Source organism: Opisthorchis viverrini (genome assembly GCF_000715545.1).
Source record: "Opisthorchis viverrini unplaced genomic scaffold opera_v5_7, whole genome shotgun sequence".
Lineage (NCBI taxonomy): Eukaryota > Metazoa > Platyhelminthes > Trematoda > Opisthorchiida > Opisthorchiidae > Opisthorchis > Opisthorchis viverrini.
In genome coordinates, this window is record NW_008751663.1 from 2539056 (window position 1) to 2566376 (window position 27321).

A 27321-nucleotide genomic window follows, 5' to 3' on the forward strand; every position below is an offset into this window, starting at 1 on the left:
TTGCAGGTTAAATTTGCTGCTAATTACAGTGGCCTGTGGATGATAGTTGGTAATGTGTGTAAAAAGTGCAGCTCTTCCCAGGTGGGTGGCAGGTGACTGGGTGTCCCGTTAGGTTAAGTAAGGTTGTAAGTTAGGTTGAAATTGAATTGACTGATAATGTATTTTTTTAAATTTACCTGGTCTACCTGTCCGAAATCAGGCTATCGAAGAATCCAGTAGGTAATTTTCAGCAAACACCCTACTCATGGATTGACTTCGCTGTTGCATTTCAAGCTGTAGCACGAGTGAAACGGCAGTGCGCAGCCCCCTACCGAATTTCGGGCAGCGGAGCATCAACCGCATGCAAAAATACACAGGCTGTCGTGAAACGGCAGAAGCCTCGGAGATTGCCTCCGACGTCTTGTGTGGCCAATCAACGTAACGTGATCTTCATATGCGATTCACCCACGCAGTGCTGCTCGCCAATCGGATGTGCGATTGACTGGTCCAACCAAAATAGTGGAACAGTGACTCACGTGGTTCTGCGACGCCGATTGGCGCAAACTATGTATGCGACGCCAACAATCATGCTGTGCACCCGGCCGGTGCAGTCTAAAAACGTAAGATGCCGTCATCTGACGCTCATCGCGAAGTGTTATGCACCAAAAGATCACTCAGGAAACAGATGTTCCTAGATCTGCTGCCCATCGGTGTGAATCCAGCTGAATTCAAAAAACAAACGACACAACGAACCGGCCAAATCAGTGAGGACGACGAGATCTACCACAAAGAGTGTATGCCGATGGAGAGCATCGGAGGAAGTGAATACGCGGAATTTGTTGGTATAAACTGCCCATCGAAACGACGCCGGCTAAGCCAGTTTCACTGTCCAATGCGAGGCACAGCACTATGTTCAAATCACGAAACCGGCGATGTAGCCTGCGGTCCTGAACCGCTATTCATTCAAGGGAAGGACGTGGCAGCTATGCTGACGGACCAAAACCCAGCCCGTTCCGAGTCCACCTGGGTCGGTCCAGTTATCTTCGACTTGCGAGCGTTACATGCTCAAACCTGTGTCCGCATACGTGGCTCCGTTGGAATACCTTGTGAATCTCGCATCAAGCTAAAGTTGATCCTACCCATGCTGGATGATTATCTTAGCAGTTTGCCGGACCATGCTTGTTCACAGACTAGTAATTCGTCCAGCAGGTTTGTCATTCTGTGCACGGAGTTTATTAACGAGGAAACACTGCGACCCAATGGTGTGGTCATGGATCTGGTTCAGCACATTAGGATGAAGCATTTCAGCTTGGTTCGGGTTTTAAAAGGTAAAATTCCCTGTAACAATATGACAGCAGTCTTATTTGTTTCCTTGTCCGTTGCGTACTTACAAGAGTTCACTGTATAGTCATAGGTGCATCATTTCAAAGTTTTGTGTATACACTACCACTGTTCTAGCATGACTCACCACGAAATAGAATGAAGCGTCTCACAACCAAAAGTGTTTTGTCAATAACAGCATAATTCCCCATCTTTGACGTCCTCAAAGGCGTGAATTTTCTTTCCACTGATCCAATGTCGGGTTTGTTTTTATGCTCCATCATACACCGGTTGAGGATTAACTATCAGGTGTTGTTGGCATGGGTGTCAAGTGTAACTCACCAGCGATGTACTTGTTGACTTTGTCACTTTGTGTTTCTTGTTCAACCAGAGAGAACTCACCATCTCGATTGCGCATCCCTTGGCGCGATGGACAGATTATGCGTAGCTTACTATGCCCACTGTTGAGGGACCTAACATTCCAGGGAACATTTGGGGCAGAGTTCCCTAGGAGGTTCCAAATAGGATAGTTATTTGTCATGGTTTGTCTCTCTTTGAGATTCATGTGTAAATGTATCCTTTGGTTGGACTAGCAAATCCGACAGACTTGTGGGAAGAATTCACGCTCTTGAAAGTGACTGTTCTATCACCGATGTCTCATTCTTAGGAGGCTACCATTGGTGGTAGCTTTGAAAGGGCTCAGATTTGGGAGAACCTTCTAAGCTTCGTATACTGGTTTAATCCCCTCCCAAGTAGAGACCACTTCTGAGGATAGACCAGAGTCGGTTTTTTAGTGTACTTTCTTCAGTAGGCGGAAACGGATAGAGATGAATATCATTAAACATGTTTGTTACACTAGATTGTTACTAATACACCATTGGGGAATACCGATGAAGCGATTGTCTGTCTACTGGAGAAGAACTTGACGGGAAACATCTTACTTTCCTTCAACCTTATAAAAGAGATTGTTGAGTAGTGGTTTGAACGTCCTGGCGTTTTCCTAAATGTGTCACAGATGCCGTCGTTACCTTTACATGTGGTCCAGCTTGCGATCTGTGTCTTACTACCGAATACTTGAAAAAGCTCGAGATGGTTTAGTAGTTATGGCGCGAACGTACTGACCACAAAGTCTCTGGTGCTAACACGACCTCTGCTCTTGGGCAAACTGTCTTGGCCCCCGTATTCCTTTCGGGTAGCATGGCACTTAGGCACCGTAGGGTGCTACAGCAGAACCATTAATATTTTAATTGAAACAGTCATTACATCAGTGGGATAAGCGACTTTTACAGCAATGAATGTCTGCTTCTGAATAAAAAAAACAGGTGTGGTGGCAGATTTGAGGCAACTATTTTGGGAACATATGTGGTTCTTACTTGAATGTGGTCCCAGTTTAGGGGAACGACTATAATGGAATGAAAAATCTACGACTCTGAAGACTTATCCCTCTCCGAAATTTTTTACACCAAATATTTTACCATTCTTCTACTTCAGGAGGCTTTCGAGAGTTCCGGCGCTGCTTTCCCCATCTATGTGAACAATCAGTTGATCTTCGACTCAAGCGAATAGCGACTCGTCGTAACGAACTCAGGTCATCGGGAGACCAACTTCGAACGAATCACTATGCGGGGAAAAATGAGGCAGTTTCGCAATCAGAACTAAGTCCACCGGCAGTCAACAACCTTGTTCGTCATCAGTCATTTCTTCTTCCGGGACTCAGTCTGCTTGTCCAGCGAACTATTCACAAAACATGCAATCCTACTCCGACCACAGAGTTGTGTCGACCCGAACCCGAAACGAAAATCACTTCACAGTTAAGCAAACTTCTTCGCATTTTTCACTCTCCCATGTCATCCCAAATGGACTGTGAATCTCCCAAAAGTGTTTTTCATGCCAAAGCAAGTCAGATTCTTCCATTTTTGTACATAGGTAAGTGACAATAATTGAGGTAATATCCGGAAGTTTGGGCAACCAACCTTTTTTTTTTTTGAGAAACAGTAAGCAAACGTTTAATTAATTCCTATTCATGTGACGTGGCATTTTTTCGTTAGTTTGGGAACTGTCACAGATATACTGTCGAACATAGCTATCCTTCTAACAAAGCCATTTATGAAACGAGCCGTTTCTTTGGTGAGCGCGCATCCGTAGTTCCACAGCGGCAATTGTCTCTAGGGCAATCCCAGAGATGATAGAGCAAACGTAATTTCTTGGCACAGCAAGCTGCGTATGGTGTTGCGAAAATCTGTTCAGCAGCCATCAACTAGGTTTGATTATTCTTGAAGCTCATTAGGTACGCATAGTCTCCGAATTCCCGTCAAACATATGTTCTACTTGATGACCAAATTGCAAATTAATTTGGCGTCAACGGAGGCCTTGTATGAATAATGAACGAGTGATTCAACTTGGATTCAACCAAGTATCCCCTTAACATTAACTTCATAAGTAGATGAGTGTATTTCTTCAGAGCAGTCTCTCGTATTATGGAGGTTTCTTTTTTGTACGTTCAGCAAGCAGCATCCTGTTTAATCAGTTGGATTTGTTTGGATTGTAAATGTAAACTTGTAAACTTCAATCGATGACCGTGGATTTTATGCACCCGTCAACCTTGGAACACAACCGTCGCAGGGAGTGGGTTTGGGATCTGCTGGGAAATCGCTTCTTCTGTGGAGACCACAACTGGATTAGGATTGTAGTAGAAACCATATGTGTACTCACTTACTGGTACTGTGTACCCACTGCACGAAGGCTATTGTCTCATGTTTGTGAACAGCTGTGATATTCGTAGGTTTGACTGTCTGATATAAACAAGAGGGAGGCACCCGTTGAGGGGCTATGGTGTACACTATTCACACTGGCTGCACAAGCACGAAGTAGTATTAATGAATGTTTCGGAAAATGGGTAGCTTGGGTGCACTGCTTGGTTGTTGGTCTGTTCGCCCAGTTTGGCGGCTGGATTGCAAATGTTTCATCACCAACCGAGGTGACATCGTAAGTTCAGTCCAGTGATTTCTCATCATCGTTGATTCATTTTAGTTTTTCAGTAGCTGGTCAAAAACCTACGCTGTCTCGCTGCAGTGTGTAGGACGGTGTGACAGTGTGCATGGCCGATTAAGTTGACAAATAAGCCTCCAGCTGGCTACCGACATGCAGAAAGTAACTCAACTCACAGCGTCTGAAAAAAAAAACAGAAAAACCCGAAAAAATCCTCGTCACATAGCGGTGTAAAATTGATTTGTTGTGAAAGCGCCACCGGATGTCTATCAAAACCTCTCACATTGACGGAAACTCACGTGAATTCCGCCATGCCAAATTGCTGGCCGTAAAATTTTAGTTTGAAGCAAAATTACCGTCAGGGTGAAACGTCCATGTAAATTGTACAAGGACTGATAAAATGCATTCATCTGCCAATTACTGTAGTGCTAACGAGAGACTCAAACGAATCTTTCAGTAAGGCTATTCAGTTGGATCTTTCTTACAAGCCATTGAGGTTTGAAAGTCAGTGTACTCCGTCATTGATGAACAATTAGTGCTCACATTGGGCTGATGGGAACTCGGGGAATGTGCCTAACCCATGAGCCGTAGGAAGGGTGAGGAGTTTCCAGCAAGAACATACCAACATTTTTTGTCAAAATGGTTCCAACCTTTCACCATGTTCACATCGGCGAGCTTCCAGTGTGAGCGAATCTACGCAATAAAAATTTCAGCTGGGTCTATCCTACCCTCTATCCACCTGATAGTGTTTTGGTGACTGGGTAACAAACTCATACGCATGGTAATTGCACCATACCAAGACTCACTGATACGAACATTCTTATAACTTAAAGTGACCTTCGAATAACAGAAATTGACATGATTTCGCGTCTCCCAGACTCTTATCCAAACAGTTTATCTGTTCATCTGTTCACACTCTCCGTTTCAACAATTTAGGGAATGAAATCGATGGAACTAGCGAGCAGGTACTTCAGGCGTGCAACATCCGATTCGTTCTCAACGTGACCCCAAAAGCCCCTTTCCTTGATGAGGTCAGATTTCATTGTTGCCGAATCGCTGCCGCAGATATGGAATCTCAGGATCTTCGGTCACTGTTTAGCACTGCATTTCAATTCATTGGTAAGTAGATTTCGTTATACTGCCACAAGTTTGGTTGATTTTGCTGCCTTGATTATATCGCTTCTCTCAAGGAAGAGTAACATAAAGAATGCGGGATTCGGTCTCACTTCAGGAAGATCCACAGTGCATTGTGGGTCACGAGGGACACTACTGTATGGTCCCCAGGTTTCTTAGAAGCATCCACCTGGAGTGGGGGCTTAAGACAGTCTGCGAGGTTCTGTGGAAGTTCTTCGCGAGTGCATTCCACAGTAGGACAGTACGGTAAGGTAACTGATGGTTTTTGAAATTATTCGTCCAGAAGAGACTTTCCAAAAGAACGCCAATTCTGTTGTGGAGCTTTCATCTTAGAGCCACGACTGAGTACTGTCTTGAGTCGGGATAAAATACCGCTTCACTTTTGGTGGGGGATTACATCTCCAAGATGCCACGTTACTCTACCACACACACACAGGTCACCATTTAAAGAACGTTTTACTGGCTACCTTCCATGTTTTGTGTTATTGCGTCATAGAGTGCCTTTACTTATTGAAATCATTTAAAACTTTCAAGGTTGAATAAGTGGCTTTTTGGATGCAACCTATCAGTACCTTGGCTTGAAATAGACCTTTCTTTTCTGACTTTGTTCTCTTCATCTTTTTTGGCTCCTGTGCGAAGCAGTATGTCACAGCACTGTTCACTCATTGCACAAGAGTATAGTCATGCTTTTTATACAGAAATTTCCGTATAAAAACGATATCCTCATAAATACTGCTCTTTGGTTCCTGAAACTTTATCTCATATATGTGTTTGGGAACCGTTTATAAAGTTCACCTACAAACAGAGACAACCCAGTCGTAGGATGGCGGTTTTTTTGGTAAGACAACATACATCAGTACGTCTATCGAGAGTCACATTTCGGTTTGTAGAAGACACTTTTACGCCGGTTTGTTCTTGTCTCCACGTACTACGTTCGTGTTGTACAAAGCCATATTTTCCGGGTTAAGGTCCGCTAACCTTACCGTCTCTTTCGGATTATGACGCCAGTTTGCATGAGGGAGTCACTAGGAGATTCACCAGAACATTGTTATTGGAAAAGAGCTAGTGTTAGCTTAAGTGCTCCACACTGATCTGTCCTCGAACTTTGAAACCAGCCATCATGTTGGAAGGACTCTCTTTTCCTTTAACGCCAGACACACCCATCAACCGCGTCATCGCGCATTTGGTTAGGACTGTGTCACTGCAATGGTGATCGATAATGCAACTGACTAGGTTAGATAAGATGGGGAAACAAAGAGTGACCAGGTTAGCGCCATTTAGCGACATCGAGTGGCCGGATTGTTGTTGATCGAAGTTGTAAGTAGACATGGATGTAGATTGGGTCGTTTACAATACAACTTCTAAAAGCAGCCGGCACGGTTATGGTTCAACGACTGGATACTCTCTCTGTGTCTCCAATAAAGTGTTTGTGTGAGGTTTCAACTCTCCATCCATGTGCGAATATGTGACAAGTGTAGTGAGCCGTTATCAGGCCTTTCTTGCATTAAAGTAGGTGAAAGAAAAGAACGGTTTGTGGGCATATTAGTCTGGCTGAAAATGAGCAGAGCGCACATCTTGGAGGTAACCAGTGCTGATGAACTCATCCGGACTGAATGAAAGGAGAACCACAATTTGATCCATTCTCTGAGATGTTGGTTATTTTCTCTCATTTTCGATATTATTTAAGCTGGCTAAATCGTGTGGTTTCACAATGTATCTTTATCTGGTCATGGGCGTAGTATCGATAGAAGCGAGCTTTTTAGGGCACTAGTAATTAACGTGGTTTCCGGCACAAAAGTTCTCCTTGTAAGGCAGTTCCATTCCTTCGTAAGCCCTACGTAACGGATAAATGTATATCAATTTCTCAAGGGCAAAGAAGCGATAGTGGTCATTTATTCGTTGTAAAATAAGCAACAGAACTGGCGAGAACACAAGATCCCCACAAAATAAAGCCAACTATTTACTCAATTCGTGAAAAAAACTACGTAAAGCTCACTTGTGGACAAAGGCCCTTTTGCGTTTTATACGGGTGGTCTTTAAAGGGAGTAGGCTGTATTGAAATTGAAAGCTAATTAAAACTGAAAGAATGGTGTCTACCAGCTGACAAATTTGCTAAGTTGATCCGATTATAGCGGATTTCTATGATTCGTGTTTTTGACGCGATTTTGATATTTAACCGAATTGCTTCAACATATGTCTCCGAGCGTAGCCAACAAGAAGACGGTAAGCGTCACTTTAAGCAAACAGCTACTGTGCTACTCCTTGAAGTAACCCATTCCCAATGTGAGTTGAATTCATTGTGCATCCAGCTTCTGAATAATTACGTCAGCCCTTTGTACGTATTCGGACAATACGGAGCTCCACATTGTGTCTACAATGTAACCTAGAGAATCGTCATGAGCTGCGGGCAGTTTGTTCACAGCTAACGGGCTAAACTGTTACTTCGAACATTGCGATCGCCACGGGATGAATGTAGTAGGATTCGTTGATCATATCGAGGGCCTCCGATTCCCATTCAGATTGTTTTACTGTAAATCTAACTTATAATATTTTCATAAAGAAAACTACTTACAAGGTTGCTGAAAATTCCTCGACAGCCCACCATCGGTTTCGCCCTTCTTGGGGATCATCAGGTGGGTGCAGTCCCCGAGTCCCCGTCAAACTTATGATTTAGTTGAACCCAAATTGGACTGTTTTCGAGAAATACACTCACTTGCAAATCAATTTGTTTCTCACGAGAGACTCAACTGAATCTCTCGTTTAGGGTATTCTACAACTGAATGTGCTGCACACAGGTCGCCTCATGATTCAGTTGGCACGATATTCTGGATATCGCATCCTCTAGTATTTTGCGATTCAAGTGGAATGAGCCCATGCTGACTTATCTTGACCAATCATCCCTCAACTTTAAGGGTACAAAGAAGTACAAAGACCGGTTAGGGTATCATACACACAGGTGATTGGTGAATTGTACCGTAAGAGCAAGAGGCAACCGTCGAAACCGATTGCTATCATCATCCTACCACAACTTGTCGATTCGCCATGTTTTATCGATTGTGCAGTTTGCGTTCCGAGATACGCCCACACATGGAATGTTGGGTTCGATGTATGGCCGCTCAACCTTTGAGGTCAGCATAAGTTAATTAGCATCTCCTTTACCAGAACCAAGACTCGGATCATCGGTACATGCGTTTCAATTGATTTAACAGTTTTTTTCGGTGATACAGAGATACAGGCTGTAGTGATAATGTGCCAGCAGATGTTTGAATAAAGGTAACCCTTGCTGCAAAGATCTCATAATATACTGTACGTGTGTGTTGAGCTGGACAAAGTGGTCTTTAGCATGTGACCTCAAGTTGCCACATTGTGCGAGCCATAGAGTAGCTGATTAGCACACCTCACTCTTGAATTGTACGCTCTTCAGCATGGCGGCATTTCTTAGTTGTTTCTCCTCTATACTTTTATGTAACAAACGTATCGCTCGCTAATTCATTAATACATACTGTCACTTAATAGACTGGTTCTTGTCCGTGTAATGGCGCGAGTGATCCATACCAACTGAAGATCTCGGTCTACAATTTAGCATCAAGCGATTTTCACACGTTTGAGGTAACCATAGGTCAACCGAAGTCAACTCAGAAAGCACACGAGTTTACCGAGAGCTGTTCGACAATTCTAACGTCTGGCTGATCACTTACATCGTGCGTGACAGTCCAGATGGATATATCTTTATGACTCTGTTTTCGTTAGTTAAGAATTAGAGCGAAGAACCGAAATAACTTGTGCGCTAAAGATGGTATGAGTGACATGAAATGAGCTGAAGGTGGCTCAGTGGTTGAGGTGCGACTTTACTGATCGAGAGGCCCGTGATTCGAACCCAACCTCAGCATCCTGTTTGGGCTTTTACAACCTAGCAGTATCTCTGCAATCGTGCTTCCCCCGGATGACATGGCAACTATACACTGAAAAGGTGTCATTTATCTACTCATGAATCCGCAGGTAGACCATCAGGAGTACAAAAATACAACTACTAATAGTACGTGTAAAAGTGCAGAAGTTCCAATGAAAAATTACCCAATCGAATTCACAACAGCGACCCAATTTTGGAGTCAATCTTGGATGGGAACGATCAGAGGTTTACGATGTGTTGATAAAAGAACAATGTGTTGATTAGTATGCAGTGTATACTAATCGACGACGCGAGGCTGAAATTTTGAATGTGTGAAAGAGGCAGAACCTGCTCTGGAGTAAATATTCGGGACAAGTTCATGGTGTTTATAAATATACTTGCAAGGAAAGGCGCGCAAAAACTTTCTGGCAAACGCATGTCGCTTGAACAGTGAGATGAAAATTAGACTAGCTATAATTTGGGATCATTTTAATCACCTGCTAGTGTTTTGGGCTTTTTAGGAACCTTGGGCTTAGTTACGACAGCTTTCAATTCGGCAACTTTGAAGTTCTCAGATGCACCGCCGCCCTTGTAACCAACGCGGGCTAGGACGTCTTTCTCGACAGTGTGAACGATGCCATGGCAGTTATGCCGTCCAAGTTCCTCGACATCGGGTTTTGTAGTTGGCGTGACGAATTTCTTGATTGTAAGGAGTGACATACACTTGTTGTCCTCCGCGGCCTTGGCGGTAAGCTTCACTCTACCGAATATACTCGTTCAAAAAGAATTCGCCGGGTTTTTGAAAAAAAGCTGAAAAAATATCGTCAGCCTATTCGCCGGGTTTTGAAAAAAAGCTGAAAAAATATCGTCAGCCTCACAGTCACGATATTAAAGTCTATCCCAGATGTCCCCAACATGATCATGTGAACGTTGCACATAATTTTGATGGCATGGGGACTACCTGACAGTCGACTCGCGAATACTTGTGAGATACCATTGGAATTTCCGTTGGTGCAGCATCGCGACGTAGTCTGTTGGTCTCCAGATCCTCGTTGCCCACTGAACCTGTCGTTCTAACCACTTATAGTCAAGCAAGTGCGTCCCAAAACCATGAAGGTGCAACGGAGGGCCTTGGTGCATTTTAAACACCACCAGAAGACTGTCAGGGAGTAAGCCATTTGCTCTCGGTTGTTGACTCCGCGGAATATTTAATACTGTCGGGACAATAAACGTGATATTGCCCGTGTTTCTCCCCACTCTGTTTGAAGAAAAAAACAGCTTGAAATTCTTAAAAAATCAGTCTTGTGGATGTCATGTGACAATGTGTTTAGGAACAAATTTCCAGTGGATAGAAAACAGCGTGAGCTGCCGTTCGGCTTTAAATCTCGCAATTAAGTTCCATGTATAGAATGATCGGGTACGTTTCGCTAAGCACATGGTCATCCCCTTTGTAAATTTGTTGGCTCATCGCAGAACTCATTTTTGGCTAACAGAATAATAAATACTCGTTCTTCTGTGACACCCTTTCGGTGCCGAGCTGCCATGCCACTCGAAAGAAGCGCAATTGTTGAGACACTGTCAGGTTATCCAACCAGAGATGGGAGCAGTCGAGATGCTCCAGTTAGGACCGAACCAAGGATCTTCCGGCTAATAAGTTCGTGCCTTAACCATTGAGTTATGTGGAGCTCGTTTTTCGATACTGTGGTGCGTCATCCTTTGTGCTATAAAACACACTAAAACGGATTCCGAGTCAGTTGGCCACACATTTTAGTCTGTCTTCAAGTTAAAGTGATATGAACCAAATAACTCCCAATGAGATATAGAACAGAAGTCCAGGTTCCGGTGACCCTCGGGGTGAAATGAATGGACCTATTGGGCTACTGGTCAAAATACCACCCAATTAGTATGTGTACTTTTTCTCTGAGAATTGGGCAGTATTTTCACTTTTTTTGGGGAAACTTATCGAAAACTTTCGTCTGCAACAGGCCTGGAAAAGTGCATGGAATAATGTGACAGGTGAAGAGATTCATCATCGAGGAACTCAGTGTGAGCCAGTATTGATGCTGGTGAGGGTTAAAGACGCTTACGGAAATTTGGTTGAAGTAAACAGAAGTCAGACCATCTTAGCCATTTAACGAGGCTAGTTTGAAGTCACACCCTCTTCGTTCTCAAAATGTATCAGATATTAGAGTTGAATTGTTTAGAAGACAATACATAATATGCCCTTGGTAACTTTTCATATTCGGCGTAGATGTCACCAGATGAAGACTACCACGGTCGATCACAAGCATACAAACTCTTGTTCACTTTCATAGGGTTTAATGAACTACACACCTGTGCGGAACACAGTAAACAGACAAGTTTGCAGACAGTTGTCGAATAGTTTTAACGTTTGGCTGGATACTTGCATCGTGCGTGACATTCGAACTATACGCTTATGTCCTGGGCAGAGCAAAGCAACTTGTTGGATCAGAATGTGTATGTGAGCCAGGAACTGTGACAGGCACTGCATGGCTTTCTCCATAGTCTTGAGTTAGACTCCATATTGGACTTCACACTTTTATAATCGAACATATGCAGTGGCACAGGAAGTCTCAGCACATAAGTCTCATACAACAACAACTTGAGTAAACTACTCATAAGTAGTAGAATCACACCTCTACAGATCGAACGTCCCCGGATTATTTCACAACCTTTGAGTTATTCTGCTCGATCGAAAATCGAAATTTCCGGATCAACTTGAGCACAGAATTCACTGGCTTCACTCAACCAGCAAATTCACATTCTTCTAGGAACCGTCATCCTTTAACTTTTATTCCATGACTCAGGCGTCTTTTGTCACTTCTAATGCTCCTCTCTCGGTTAGAGGAAATAAGACACTGATCAAAGTCTCCTGGTACTACAGGAATATTGTTTTCCTGAAGGATGTTTCCGTAACTCGGTGTTTTCAAACGACCTCGGATAGTCTTCGAATTACTTTGTCATTTAACCCGGTTATCGATTATTTAGTGTGCCGTGCGAACACCCAGCGTGCAGAAAAAATTATGATTGTCAAACACGTGGTTTTAAAACATGGACACGTATGTGACGCGCAGTGACGCTTGGTAGAGACTCCGTCTTGGTCAGGCTGAGTTTATATTCGTATTGATTTAGTGACGTATGAATTGGTGGAACGTTTATGTCTGACAGGTCGCGAGTGACTCATCATCTTGTTTGTGATGCCGGTCAACCACGCTACAGCAAGTGCCAATGGACAATTTCCAAGTTCCGTATCGGTTACCCGTAAATGTTGGAGACGAGGGACAAAATATAGGGTCCCGTGAATTCAGCACACCCAGCTATGATGGACTTTGAGATCTCACCCACAGTAAATGTTTCGTCTACCAATAATTTTTTATGTGCTGCGCCTCGTTGGCTTGTACCGGAATGAAAACCTTTTCCAGGACAATGACCACCTAGTGAATATTAGGCGCACGTAACTCAGTCCCGTATGTCTTTCATCGATATCAGCTAGCGTTCACAATCGGGTTTTTCCATGTCACCCAGCATCAATCAAAATGGGTTAAATTGTATACGTGTATCTTTGCAAGACAAAACGACCTGAAGGTGTGCTAAGACACTCTTCGTCTTCACAGGATGGTTCAATTTGACTCAGGCAGACGGCTGTGACAGTCCCGTTTTTCAGTGTTCTATCTATGGAAGCTAAAAGTATTGTATTCGTAATTAGAACCAAAGCCCAATTAAACGGCTTGCTTTGATGTGGTCTGCTATAACTAAGAGCACACTTGGACGAAAGAGATTACTGCCGAAAATCTTTCGACAGTTTACGCTGGGTTTCACTCTTCTTGGAACTCACCAGGTGGATTCAGTACCCAAGTTTCTGTCAACCTTCTGTTCAGCTTGAACCCAAAATGATACTCATTTTCAAACGTTTTACTGGCAGACTCAACTAAACCAAGCTGGATCTTGTTTTTGTGATGTACGTTACCGTTGGTACGATATTGGAGATTTTGAGGTGTAAGATACAACTTATTTAAAACCTCGACAGCCCGCGGTCGGTTAATATTAGCGTTCCATGGAGACAGTGTGTTTCATTATCCCGAATATCGTACCAAATGAAGCATGCCGCGGTCTTTTGTCACCGCATACCACACGTTACAAACGACAGATTCAGTTGGGGGCTCTGTTGAAGTTCCCATTGTGACCAAAGAATTTCGCACATAGAGTCCTTTTATTTTACTGAACCGCGGAAAACATGTGATGACCTTGGAACATAGGTCGGGGACTTTTGTTTCGCTTGCACATACTTCGGAGAAGGAGACATGTAGTGAGGTTTGGGGTGTAGTCGAAATCTCTGATGAGAACAGACATGTATGAGATTTGGGGTGTAGTCGAAATCTCTGATGAGAATAGTTTCAGGTGGGCAAAACTGAAGTGGCGCTTCCCATAATTTGCTAGAGGATGAGAATCGTGGGTGTCCTGCAATCATTTACAGTGCATACCTAATTGACTACGGCATCATGGAAAGACGGCTTAAAAGAAACAGCAGATCACAGCACTGCGTGGCAAAGCGTTAAATGGGCGTGGAATTGAATATTGGATATTCATTTCGACGGATTAGCAGTCAGTTTATGTGACTAACAGTCCTGGTGTTTATTTCACGCGAGAACTGATCCGGTAATTCACTGGTATATGTGATGCGGAAAAATAGTAAACACAAGCACTGTGTACTTGGACTACATCAGTAAGGCTGATGTATCGAAAATTATACAAGTTTTAGTTGTCGTACAAGACAATATGAAACCTAAATACCTTGGCAAGATAGTGATTGAACTGACAGACTATCTGCTCGGACGATATACATGAGCGGCCAGCCGTATGCATGTACTTATGGTGGCTTAACGTATATCCAGTTGGTTACTGTCTTTGGCTGATTCACTGAGAAACCTGTAACCATGTCACACCTGACAACTTGAAATACGTCAAAGCACGTTCACCACATTTTTCAGCTGATCGTTCCATCCCAAGTTGATGTACTGTTTCAGGCTCTGCCACCTTAATTCATCTGAGGTGAATTCACAGTGAAATAGCTCTAACCACCTAAATCAAGTAACGATCACCTTGCATAACTGGGTTTGAAAACCGCACCCACTGATCTTCCGTACACGTGCCGCTGCGATCCTCCGATCGGTCACCTTCCAATTCATTTGTCTTTGTAAACGGGTGCTCACGAAGGAAAACTTTCAGAATTTACTCAAACTCCATGGCTTCAGATAGGAAATCGACCTATATTTATCAGGTCGTATACGGGTAACGTGAAAGTTTGACTAATCGCCAACAGTCAACTTTCGAGCGAATTTCGATGTGTATACCAAGCTCAGTATGGATCACCCATGCGCATCGATGAGCTCAGCGAGGGCTTGATATGGTGATTAGGAGGTAAAATTTAAAAGTGATCATCAAAGGATCGAATCCCGCCATATACAACTGACGAAACACCACCAGGATGAAAGGCTCAGCGAGTTGGTGATTCAGAACCGACGATTTAAGTTTTACATATGGGAAAAGTCGATATCAGTTGAGTTGTATTTATGTTATGAAGCAATTCAGCCGAGCATTAATAAATATGAGAAGCGGTCAAAATCTATCTTCGTCATGGGGCTCTTTTCGGTGGGTAGTAGTAGTAAAAACAACCTTGTGAGTAGTGTATTATGTTCATACATATCACGATATCTCAAATATCGTGCCAGCTGGAAAATGAGATGGCCTGGTGCAGCACATTCAGTTGCTTAAAAATATTATAAACTAGAAATTCAGCTGGGTGAATCCAGGTGAGTCTCCCACAAAACCAAATTCGTTTGCAAAGAGTTTATCTCGCTAATAATGCAGGGTGTTCAGTTGTAATACGTTTTAGGTACCCAGCTGCCATGAAATCCGAAGGGAGAACGAGGACTAATCTACCGACTGATTTATGAAGCCTAGAAAGAAGCGATCGAGACACGTGGGTTAGGTTCGAACCATAGACCTTCCGCCCATCTGAAGCTTTTTATCTGGGTGGGGTGGGGGTTGCGTACTTGACCTACGAAAACATACTTGAGGTCTGAAGACTTTGTTTAAATAACTGCATCTAAATAGCGTCTACTGATAACTTTATTGACAGAGATCTGCGGAGACTGCCAACTTTTTCTGCTAAAAAGTCCTGGCTTACCAATATCCAGGTAACCAATTGAGTCTCTTGGTTCTATACGGTAAAGATGATTATCTCTTCTTAAATGAAACAGCTCGCAAAGTTTCTTAAAACTCTCTTATTATCTGGATATATGAAAGCCAAAAATCACGGATTGAGAAACCTTCCAGTGTTGCTGTCGCTAGACTAGTGTGAACAGTGAAACACAACAGATAAGCACACGTTTGTATCCACTGAACACGGCTCGAAACCGCTCGGAAAAAAAACGGCTTTTATCTGTCGCCTTCATTTGCTGAACTATGGGAGGTTACGAAAATTTTCGGTCACCAGTCAGATGACTCATCATTTACGAATTGACACGTCAGACTATTTGGGCGGTGACCCAGCTGCATATTAGTCAGCGTAACAATGGCTTTGGGCGGTTCCAACGCTCGATATTACTCATCACTTGGCATCGGGTTAGCATGGCAGTCACACTTGGCTCAACTCTCGTCAGTCTGGCACGTAACTGCGACCCCCAAAACAGTCATGTTTTATTCCAGAAACTCAAGACTGTGTGTAGCATTAACTTATCCTAATCAACTGTTTGCAACTGCCCAAGCACGACCGAGAGCCTCAATACGCAAGGAGGGACTTCAAGGATCAACAAACACAAGCCATCGCTCGGGGATGTATGTCCTCACACTGTCATATGGCATAACATGTAGATTCGCCTGCACTGATGGAAACGGTGCAAAGATCTATCTGTTATATGAGCGGTACGGCAGTGAACCATCGGTTTTGAACATTGATGTCATGCTGTCGATGATGATGATTTCTGAACTGGAATCGAGTGATTTCTCGTAGTGACTTGATACGAAGGTTGTTAATCACACCATAATATTTTTCTCGCAAGCAAATAAGCCATTGTTAAAGGAGACCACATGTACCATACAGTCCAATGATATATCACAAACCACAGTAAACCTCTTTCATAATTTTGATAAATAGTTGATTCGTCAATTTCTCTGAAAAGACAGTTTATCAGTCGATTTTAAACATACTTAAATGATAGGAAACGCATTATAGCTGGTTTAGGTGAGACGTGCTGTTGGGATCACGTATCAGTGAGATTATTCTCAAGTCTTCTTCAACAGCGAGAATTTATGGGCTTTCTCTACGTTAGACTGCGTCAGATTCTCCGCTTACCAGACCGTTTGCTGACTGGGTCCCACCAAATCAGTAATCCAACTGAAAACCATCGACGCGGAAAACCGCTGTGCTAACGCTGTGCTAAAGTTTTCAAACGTTTGTTAGTTGCCGGAAAACCGCACTTCGTTAGTGCTAGGTCTACATCTTTCTGTTTCCTGGCGAACACATTTACCATCAGAAAATAAAACATTGTTTTCGTGTTCGTACCTAATGGTAAGTCCACAGCGAGTCTAACAAGCTACCGTTTGACCGTATTCCACTTCTCATGACTGTACGGCTTATCGAACTGCTAGTGCGTTTCAAAATCGTGCGACAAGAGTTATGAAAGTTTGTTATGAAAACTTGTATTTGCAAACTTCAGTTGTCAGCGAAATAGTCACGTGGCTTTGTCGTAATCGGCATGATTAGTGTGCTTATGTGACCGGAAGTTGTACCCGCTTTGTGCAAAAATTCTACGAACAGGCTTCGGCTAATCTATCAATGCCAAGTCGTGTCAACAATTTTACTTCTTTCAGTATTAAGGATGTGCTCTGCTCGAACGTTTTTTTTCACCCGCAAATATGTTAGGCTGTTTGACCAAGACTTATAAAGAACCGGTTACTCTTTGCGGAATCAGTTGAATTCGCACGATCCATTTCAATCAAATTCTACAGTCAAGTAGAAGGGAAAAGAGCACGAACTAGCGAGTTACCGGTGAACGATTATCACTTGTTTTATGCTTTTACATACGTGCGTCCGTGCTAAGGTCAACCAGCATTGATTCGCTGAAAAGTCCGTTGCGATTGCATCTTTGTCGTACCGTTGTCCGTTCTGAATGCGTTCAAAAGTACTCCGTGGATTCGTATCCTATCCAGATGATTCTTGCTCATACCTTGGAACGTTGCTTGCGATTACTGCACGACTGGTAACTGATTCGGTGTTCAGTTGATGCAGAACAGTAGAATAAGTCTGCGAGAACCCCGTCGTCAAATCCATCTGCCACAATCGTTGGTCAGGACCGAGTTAGCATGTCTTCAAGAAATTCGTCCAGTTTAGACTTGAAGACTTTCGGCGGCAGATTGCCTGTCTTAGAGATTGATACGGCTTTTGCAGTTGTATTCCACTTACTGTGTTGGCCGCGGTTCCGACCACTTTGTACGTCTGTCCACAGAGAGATCGAAGAAAGTCATTCTGATTGATGTCAGTTATTGCACCTTTTTATTAACATATCCAAGGGGTAACGGTCAGTGCATTAAGGATACCTTCTCGCACTGCAGTGTAAGCACGTGTTGTTAACCGGCCGTCAGAGGTCCACCATCACTTACGTCGACAATACGGCAGTTTTGTAATACGACACCTGCTGATTCCCGTACATCGGCTCGTGTATTGCCCGTTGTAACTCGCGAACGAAGTTGATTCGTCTTTTGTTTGGAGCATAACATTTTCTTCAGTGTTTCGTTTGATACTGTTGAAGTCCTGGTTTCACGTGCCTATTGGTCGTCTGGTTCTACAGACAATAGGAAAATTTATCATCCAAGGATTCACGCATACCCACTCAACAAAAAAGTATGCGAAAATTGCGTGCTCATCATGTTCTGACCTTTGACCCACCTGCACGTGCCCCTCATATTTGTTTGAGTCTCATTGTTTCCCTCGTGTCCAGTTTACACCTACATAAAACCTACACCAACTGCGACGTGAGCCACTGAAAATACCTCAGTTCTTCAGGCGCTCCAAGCGAGATTGAAACCCCCAACTCTATTGAAGGCTGACTGACGTATGTTTGTAGGCACATCGGCCATATTGTCTAGATCAGCTGATTTTTGAACCCTGTCCTGAGGACTTTGGCACTGAATCTACTAGGTTATTTTCGATCCTATCCGTGACGTGCTTCCATTAATTCTTTGGTTGTGGACAAGCAACAGGACAGCGTCCTGGTAGAACATGCCCAAGCCAAGCAGATCTTGTTGCGCACACCGTCCAACGAATATAGTGCTTTACTGCCAAAGCATTAGATGTTACTGACCCAAAAAGATTGGCATCGAAAAGAAAGTGGATCACTTTGTTTTGCACGAAAAGTTCATTACTCCTGATTCTGACTTCCTTCAGTAGTTCTGCACTGCTAAGTTGAACACTTCAAGTTTTCAATTGTTAGAAACAAACTTGTGGTATACTCCAAGCCCACGTTTGATTTTGCCACTTGCAGTGATGACGCAGAGTGGTAAATGGCCGCATGTGACTGTGCAAATCAACCCCACGACATGCCATGAAAAATTTGCTCGTTTATTTCCAGGCAAATTTTATCGCTCATGTGGTCAGAAGTCGATTTTATATATCAGGAAGCAGTAGAATAACTTTTAGAAATTTTCATTTCTTCTCGTGTACAAAAACTTTTAGGTAACTAATTGGTGGATTATATTTGAAAAACAATGTGTTTTTAAGTGTTCTACCAATGGAACGACAGGACACACTACTTATAAGGTTGCTGAAACCTCTTCGACAATGAGTGATTCAGTTGGACCCAGTTAAATCTTCCGCTGGAACCGAATTAGTGTGCAGCTAATAAAAAAATAAATAGTCGTTCGGATGTAGCACCCTTTAAGTGCCTAGCTGCCGTGCCGCACGAAGGAGGCACGATGGCTGGGATAGTACCAGGTCCCCACAACCTAGACAGGGGAAGTCGAGTTGCAGAGATCCGATTCGAACCATGGACATTCCGGTCAGTAATTTCAGGCTCTAACCACTTAGTCCATCTCGCCTCATTTTGCAAACGGATGAACGTAATTTTGAAGATGGTGTTTGGGTGTCAACTTGGCGACATCAGTGCGTGGGTTTGAACCCGTGGCGTCGAAACCGAACCCGGTGGTTTGCGCCACTGGCTACCCGGACCCATATTTTGCACACTCCAGGTATTTCGTTTGTTATGCTGCGATTTGTCGACTCCTTCAACAGCAATAAGCAATTGCGTACCGGTTTTGTGGAGACAACTCTGTTCTTAACTTTAATATGCTTCAGATGAGAAAGAACCGAACACTTGGGAAGGTTGAACTGGCCTTGTGCAGAAATTGTGTACTAAACTTTCAGGCTACATATCTCAGAAGGTTCTTGTATGGTTTTCAAGGAATTAGGAAGGCAGGGCTAAACAGTTCAGAACAGTCACGTGAACTTCGTAAAATTCCTAACTAATTTATCCACCACAGTTCCCATAAAACATGTGTTGGTCTGGGGACCACTGAATTGGGTTGCCCGGTCCGTTGTTCATCCTAGGGCTGAATGTGTACCAGTTGTGGGGACGTACGTGTCGGGATTTTGGGTGGGCTTTACGTAGACGCCTTTAATTTGCTTGTGACTGTCGCCCGCTCAGCTATACATCAATCACGCATCTGCGCTGAATCTCAAGTGGCTTAAGTGGTTAGAGCGCGAATTTCTTGACCGGAAGGTCCGTAGTTCGAACCCGACCTCTACCTCTCGATTCCCTCTGTCTAGGCTTCGGCAATCTGGCAATATCTTAGGCCTCGTGCTTCCTTCGGGTTGCATGGCAGCTAGGCATAGGAAGGGTGTTACAGCTGAACGATTTTCTTATTTTCAAAACACTGTGTAGAAGTCCAGAAATTGTGCAGATTTTCTTAAGTCCTATGGTTTGGCTAAATGAACCTCCTGCCTACTTTTTGACCCTCTGGTTGTTTTTTCGGCTAAAAACGTGACCACAAAAAACAACGTCTGTTTGGGCGTAGCCTTGTTTACATTCTTCTAAACAATCCAATTGTATCGTTTCTTATGACACAAAATTAACGACCATGCACTCATGTATTCTTAACCTTCCAACCGTGATTGTAAAGCTGGGGAGAACAGTTCAAAAGAACCTATTTTTGAAAACAGGAAAACATCCCAGTAGTACTCATAAAGCCGATGAAAACTCTCAATAGCCTATTACCGGCATCGCCAATATTTGTGGTTCAGCACGTAGACCGAGCCCTTTTCCCCTCAGTAAATAACGGGGACTGGTTAGCCAACAACCAGTTACGAAGTAAAGCAGACTGAATGGTTGAAGATGTATTCATTTCGGTGTTTTGGGTTTCAGTTTCTCGACCTAGAGAGGGAGGAGAAAGTGTTACGCTTCGAAGACAACCACTGAAGCTTTCCGAAAGCTGCCCGTCTTGATATCTCGCGTTAGCCTTTCTGGAAAAAAATAGTGTACGACGATACGTACTGCACGTTTCCGGAGATACCCTGACCGTGTCAGTGTTGTGGAATATAGGTAGCTCGGGTGCGCTGATTGGTTAATGGTCTGTTCTCCGAGTCTGGTGGTTGGATTGCAAACGTTTTGATCACCAATCGCGGTGACACTCGAACCCGCACTGACTATGTCATTTCGATTGGTGATGAAACATTTGCATTCCAGCTCGGGGAACAAGCCAACAACTAAACCCTGACCTTGACTGTCTAGGCGACTGGGGGCCAGATGAATAAGTGAACAGCCCTGAGTTGAATAAATCGATTGCGTACTCCACACATGCACGCTTGAATCGACTTCTGACTGCGATGACAGATGGAAATTTCCTATAGACCACTTAGGCCTAATAGAAGAGGAGCAAGTCTACTTTATCTTATGTCTTCTCCTGACTCCAACATACGTTGGACACGCAAAATCAAATGAAAATAAGACCGGGTTCAGTCAGGCTAAAATAGACATAAAAAAGTCAAAATAATCGCGAAACTAACTGGTCTGAAGATGAAGTGCTGTCGTCTGGCCACGTGAGTGGTAACATCTGAGCAAATTCCGTTTGTACGCGAAACTAAGGTCCAAACACAAGTATTTCACCCAAACCTTCAAAGCTTGAAACGAGTTCTTTTCATGCATGCCCCTAGCTTAATGGAAATTCGGAAGTTCGAAATATTTTTCAGTTCGACTGCAACACCCGTCCTCCCGTCAGATCTTGGATAAAAACAATCTCACACTAGACTATTTCCGTGTATTGTTCATTTTGACTGCTTTTGTGAAGACAGAAAAAGTTGTCAAACGACGACGCATTGCGAAAGCTTGAGCGAATTCCTGAGAGCCCGCAAAATGGAAAATAACTTACCATGATTGATTCCGTTTCAGCCAATCGTCCGAATACGGAGCATCAGACAATAGTGACTGGAGGTTTTAATCTCTACCCTAATCGAAAGTTTTGAGTGCACACCCACTTACTGCTTTCAGGTTTGCTTTCAGACTGGTCTTGTTGAAAAAGTCGCTGTCCAATTAGCCAGACAGTAATTTTTTCTCCTCACGTGATTCACACCACGTGTCAAGTTCAGCATGCAATTTGACGATTCTAATGTTAGTTTGACTTAACCGGAGTTTATTTCAGTGGATTTTACTAAAACTAGAGATCGATACACTGAAAAGCTCACTCTGTTTCGGACAAAATCTGGATGACGCAGGTGTTTTTGGATGTATGAAGTGCTCCTGAGTGAGTGCAAAACGTTGACAGACAGTTCGCCTGAATGCACTCACTTTTTATGTTTGTGATCATGCTCTTCAAAAATAAATGATAATATAGTAGTAGTAATTAGCTGGAAAACGAGCGATTGAGCGTTGAGATTTCGGAAAGCATTCAAATTAGAACAAAACCTTACCTGACAAGCTTTACTGATTCTTCCAATCTAGTTTATGATTAGGACATTTTACCAGTAAAAATCCCTAGTGTGCGCCAAAGAAGTTCCCAAAAATAAACCGTTTGGATTGTACTAGTATAAATCTACAGAGTAAGAAAACAGCCGTTTACTTTTGTTTTGTGATTTTGTCTGCTGAAACCGCAGCAATATGTGACAAGAATGTCGGGATGTATCAGTGCAAAAAGGATTCGCAGCATGCGGATTCAACTGAGCGGATTTAAATGACTGAAAATGGCCCAAGAATTTTTTTTGCTCCCTTTAGTATGGCTTTCACTTCTGGTTATCTCCCAAAGGAAGAAACATATCAGTATGACCCACACTGTCGTCTCCATACATAGTATTTTTTCCCCTGATAACGGGGTCAAACTTTTTTCAAGGAGTTATTATCTAAACCGAAAACAAAACCTGAGACCGATGAATGGTCTCCTACAGGAACGGTCCATTATGATTAACACTGTCATTCTAGTTGTGCCCAAACGCCAAGCCGCATTCTATTTTTAGTTCCCCCAACGTCCTTCTCATCTCATATTTTTTTATTGCAGAGTATTCCTCTTTGAAAGACTTCATTTGGTCTAGAAAGTACTCTCATCTCCACTCGAAAATTCTATTTTGACGGGGGACTCGGCTGAATCCACCTAAATCCCCTCTTTAGGTTGGGCGAAGAGTTTTTGGTAATCGTATGTGTGGTGTGTTACGTCTTAAACAGACATTTCTGAATCTGTTTTGGTTCACGTAAGAGATTTGCGTTAGTTTTATCTGGTTAAAGTGGAATTGATTCAGGTTGTAGGTTCAAAGCGTTTGGAAATAAATTTAATGTCAAGCTGGGTCAAGCAACGAATTCGGTTGGATGAAGTGTCTTTCAACTCGGTTTCGTAGATCACATCACATAGTGATGCCTTGACTGGCTCCCAGAGTGATGACTTCTCAGGTGAGAGATTCGGGCAACTCCATGCTTATGGTTAGTAATGGTATGCTTCCAAAAGACAGCGTTTATGGGATCGAATTTCGATGTTGTTGATTAGACGTGTTGCAGGTGTATTTAGTGGTCTTAGGTTCGTGTGGGAACAAACCACGCGGTGAAAAGTACACTGCAAAAGCGCACATGTATAGCACAGTCATTTTGGCCACCCACACAGTTCTGTTCTACAACTGTAGAGTAGTGGATAATTTTTTTCAATCTCAAATTATCTTCCTTTCAAATCTTTTTTATTTGATAGCTATCAGGAAGTATCAGTCAACAACCAACGCTTACCACATCGAGCTCGATTACGGTTCTGTAGACATACATTTGTAGACCACATGGGGAACAGGAAATGTTTTGATGACGAGTTTTGGGAATAAACTAACGGGCTTGTGTGTTTAGTCAATTCCTTGTTTCCCATCTGGCTATTGGAGAATAAGCCATGAGGGATGTGTCGGTGTCCCGAAAAGAATCATATGGCCCAAATGCTCCATACTGTAGCATTTTGGTATATTTGGTGCAACGTTGGATGTGGCCTTCTCGACAAGGTTGTGTAGGCGGGCGGTTCATGATTCTGTTTTAGACCGGCACTGTCCACTGGTCCAACCTGCCGTTGCAAACCCGTGCTTGTCTGATTGACGATGGACACCCGATCGATAGATGGACTGACGACCAGCACGCACCGATGGTTATTTCGACTACCAACGCAGCGGCTATTGAGATAACTATGTTCAGCTTGAGTAACACGTGTTTACCTTGCTGATTCATCGCCGAAGTTCACTGTGATGTGGATCGGACAGGACCATCCACCCACACACCTGTATGCTAATGAACTTTGGATTCAACTAACAAGGACACCTAGATAACCCCGTGTCCGCTGAGGATGTCGATGAGCACACGAACTGTTATGTTCAGCTGATTTTCAGGTCCTTGGTGTTGACTTGGTTGGAATCCGATGCAGTTTACGATTTGTGGTTTACTCACATTGCTAGATATAACAAAAATCAAACGACTCAGTAGACTCGTCATCTTCATAGTCATCTAAAAGTGGCTTGAAATTAGGATGATTATGTCGGCTGTCAGTTTTATCCATCTAGAACCAGTAGATTTAGTGAATGGAACTGTGCACTACTGACTAGCTATCAGGATATAGCAGGTTAATGAGTAGAATTCCGTAGGACGCAGTTCTCTGGTATTCATTTAAACAAGGCATTTCAAACGGAAACTCCTCCTTTGTACGTGAGTACTTCCCATCAGCGTTTGCAGAAGACCAAAGCAATGATTTGGAGGCATCAATGGTCATGCGGTCACGAGAACGAAGTTTCCGAACACTCCTGTAGATCACCGGCTCCCTGGCCTTGCTTCGTGTATGAGGTTGTTTCTCGGAGTATAAAACTGTGATATCTCTGGGGCGGTTGCGGCAACCAGTATAGATCCGGCGGGAATTGTTAGCTGTGGACATTTCGGAGGTGTATCGCATCTTCTGGCGGATTTCTTATAGGTAGCATCGTATACATACTGTCAGATACTGATATGCCTGATGGTACTGAAAGCATAAGCTAGTAAATAAAGTGAAGTATAAGCAAGTGAAGCAAAGTCGGGAAGATAAATTCTTTTCGATAGTTCAAATTTGTGCTTGTTCATCCGTTGTTTGTTCATACGGCGATTCTTTTGAGTACAAACTAGGATTCAACGTTACCAATGTGGTCATTATTGAGCAGACAGGTTGCAAATAGTAACGTCACATTGACTTTGTCATTTGAACTTTCTTCTGGGGCGTGAAATAGTGTGGTTTGGTGCCTCTTCGTTGATAGGGTGGACTATAAATAGGGAGAAGAATCACATCACTCTATAAAAGTGGAAATTCACCGAACATTGAGGAAGTTGATATTGTCAAGTTTCCGTGAAGATGGAAAAAATCTGCGACACTGACATCTGTTAAGGTGACCAAAACAGCAAAGTACGCTGCAATCTCAACTGTATTGAGGGATAGATGGCTCAGTGGTTAGAGCGCGAATTTACTGACCGGTAGGTTGATGGTTCGAATCCGACCTCTGCCTCTCGACTTCCCGTGTCAATGCTTGGGCAACCTTGCAGTATCCAGTCCTCATGTTTCCTTCTGGTTGTATGGCAGTTAGCCACCGAAAGGCTGAATGTTCTTTTTCAACTTTATCGGTTTTATTGTGTTTGGTTACAACTGAAACTGTCAGGTAGTCAGAATCCGTGTTTCAGTGTACTGATTCACTGTCCTCAGCACACAAAATTAATTAGTGATTTTCAGAAGGGGGGGTATCACCAGGAGTAGGAGTTTATGGCTTTTTTCCTCTTTGGCTTGTGAGGTCGCACAAAATTGTCTGTCGGAGAACGCCATCTCTCTCTAAAGGAGTCTATCTAGGAGGATTACCCCATTTTGTCCACTTTACAGCTACCGTGGATTATTTTGAAGTAACAAAACTGGTAAGATTCTAGTGTCCGTCAGAGGAACGGTCATAGATTGTCACCACCAGTGTCCTGGTTGGTGACTCATCAGACGTAGTTGGGCGGTGACGTGTCTAACAGCCAACTACTGGATATTTGTGGGCGGTTTGAGCGCTTACAAATCCTCGTTGTTTGTTATGCGATTGCAGATTTAAACGAGAACTGTCTAGTTGCCCGAAACAACTAACTAGCTTGGTGAACAAGCCCACAACCTGGTATGAACTGTTTGAGGTATCAAGCCAACTACAGATATTTGTGGGCGGTTTTAGCGCTTACAAATCCTCGTTGTTTGTTATGCGATTGCAGATTTAAACGAGAACTGTCTAGTTGCCCGAAACAACTAACTAGCTTGGTGAACAAGCCCACAACCTGGTATGAACTGTTTGAGGTATCAATGATCTTTATGTAACATGCATACCACCGCGTAACTGTCAATAAGCTGTGTGCAAAAACTCTTATTATTGTTGGGGCCATGGAATGTTTTTATAGACGATTCCTGGAACTGTATGTCCACATTCGGAACATAAATAATTCGTATTCGGTGAACCAGGGTTCGATAACTCTCCCCCACCATAAAAAAATCACCACTTTTCTGATATTTGTGTATTTATTTCGCTCTGCTTTATACCTTTTCAAATTGCAGAGGAATCACGCCTCTCAGGATGCAACATTCTCGTTCACTGTCAAGCTGGAGTTTCTCGTTCACCCTCACTTGTAATCGCCTACCTGATGGCACATTCTCAACTATCACTCCGCGATGCCTATCTTCTGGTGAAATCGAAACGTTCTGTGATCTCTCCGAATTTTTCATTTCTGGGTCAGCTGTTCGATTTTGAGGCTGAACTCAACGCCGGAACGAGTCTACGAAAACCAGATGTACTCAGTTCCATTCTGCCTACTTCTGTTTATCCAAGCTTGACAGAGCACAAGGACGACCTGGTCACAATGGCTTTCGAACGAGAAAGGTTGATGAAGTGATCTGAAATGCTGGAATCACACCTCACAGGGCTCTAACAAAAATTTTGATGGTGTTACTGACAATTTGTGGTCACTTGTGGTACATTGTCGGAAAATTGATCTCAGTCCGTTTCTTTCTTCCCTTCTGTTTTGAAGTCTTACTCGTATTTTCGAAGGAAGTATGTACTCTTTACCATTACATAGGTCTGAGCGTATTCCTACTGACCATGTTTATTTCTGCGGCATCACAGGAAATGTTTCTCGACAATATCCTGAGTTGGGTTACCAAGAGTTTCTGCGGCTCACAGGAAATGTTTCTCGACAATATCCTGAGTTGGGTTACCAAGAGAAAATTTAGAATATGTTAGTTTGCCTATGGCCAACGGTACTGCGTGCGATCAACAGCTCGCCTAATCTTACAGGATTTCCGTGCCCAAGCCTTGGTACAGTTATTAGTAGCTTATGAAAGACAGACGGATCTGAGATGATAACAGTTGGAACGATGGACCCATCTATGCCGGATGGCCAGGCCTCCTTTTGAGAATACCTTACAAAGCTTGAGAGGTAAGACCCAAGGAAGCAGGCTGGTGATTCGAA

General features: G+C 43.2%; 3 protein-coding genes across 3 annotated transcripts; 1 reads left to right on the forward strand and 2 right to left on the reverse strand.

The window, feature by feature from the left end:
• Window positions 1–570: 570 nt before the first annotated feature.
• T265_00726 (hypothetical protein) lies at window positions 571–26935 on the forward strand (the record flags this gene model as incomplete). Its single annotated transcript, XM_009164575.1, has 4 exons — window positions 571–1307; window positions 2791–3225; window positions 5224–5406; window positions 26411–26935. The coding sequence occupies 4 exons, from the start codon at window positions 605–607 to the stop codon at window positions 26743–26745; spliced, it is 1656 nt and encodes a 551-aa protein (XP_009162839.1).
• Window positions 20779–23616, reverse strand: T265_00727 (hypothetical protein; the record flags this gene model as incomplete). The annotated part of the gene is made up of 2 exons (XM_009164576.1): window positions 20779–21147; window positions 23581–23616. 2 exons carry the CDS (start codon window positions 23614–23616, stop codon window positions 20779–20781), a joined length of 405 nt encoding a protein of 134 aa, XP_009162840.1.
• On the reverse strand, window positions 24425–24751 carry T265_00725 (hypothetical protein; the record flags this gene model as incomplete). Its single annotated transcript, XM_009164574.1, has 1 exon — window positions 24425–24751. One exon carries the CDS (start codon window positions 24749–24751, stop codon window positions 24425–24427), a length of 327 nt encoding a protein of 108 aa, XP_009162838.1.
• Window positions 26936–27321: the final 386 nt, after the last annotated feature.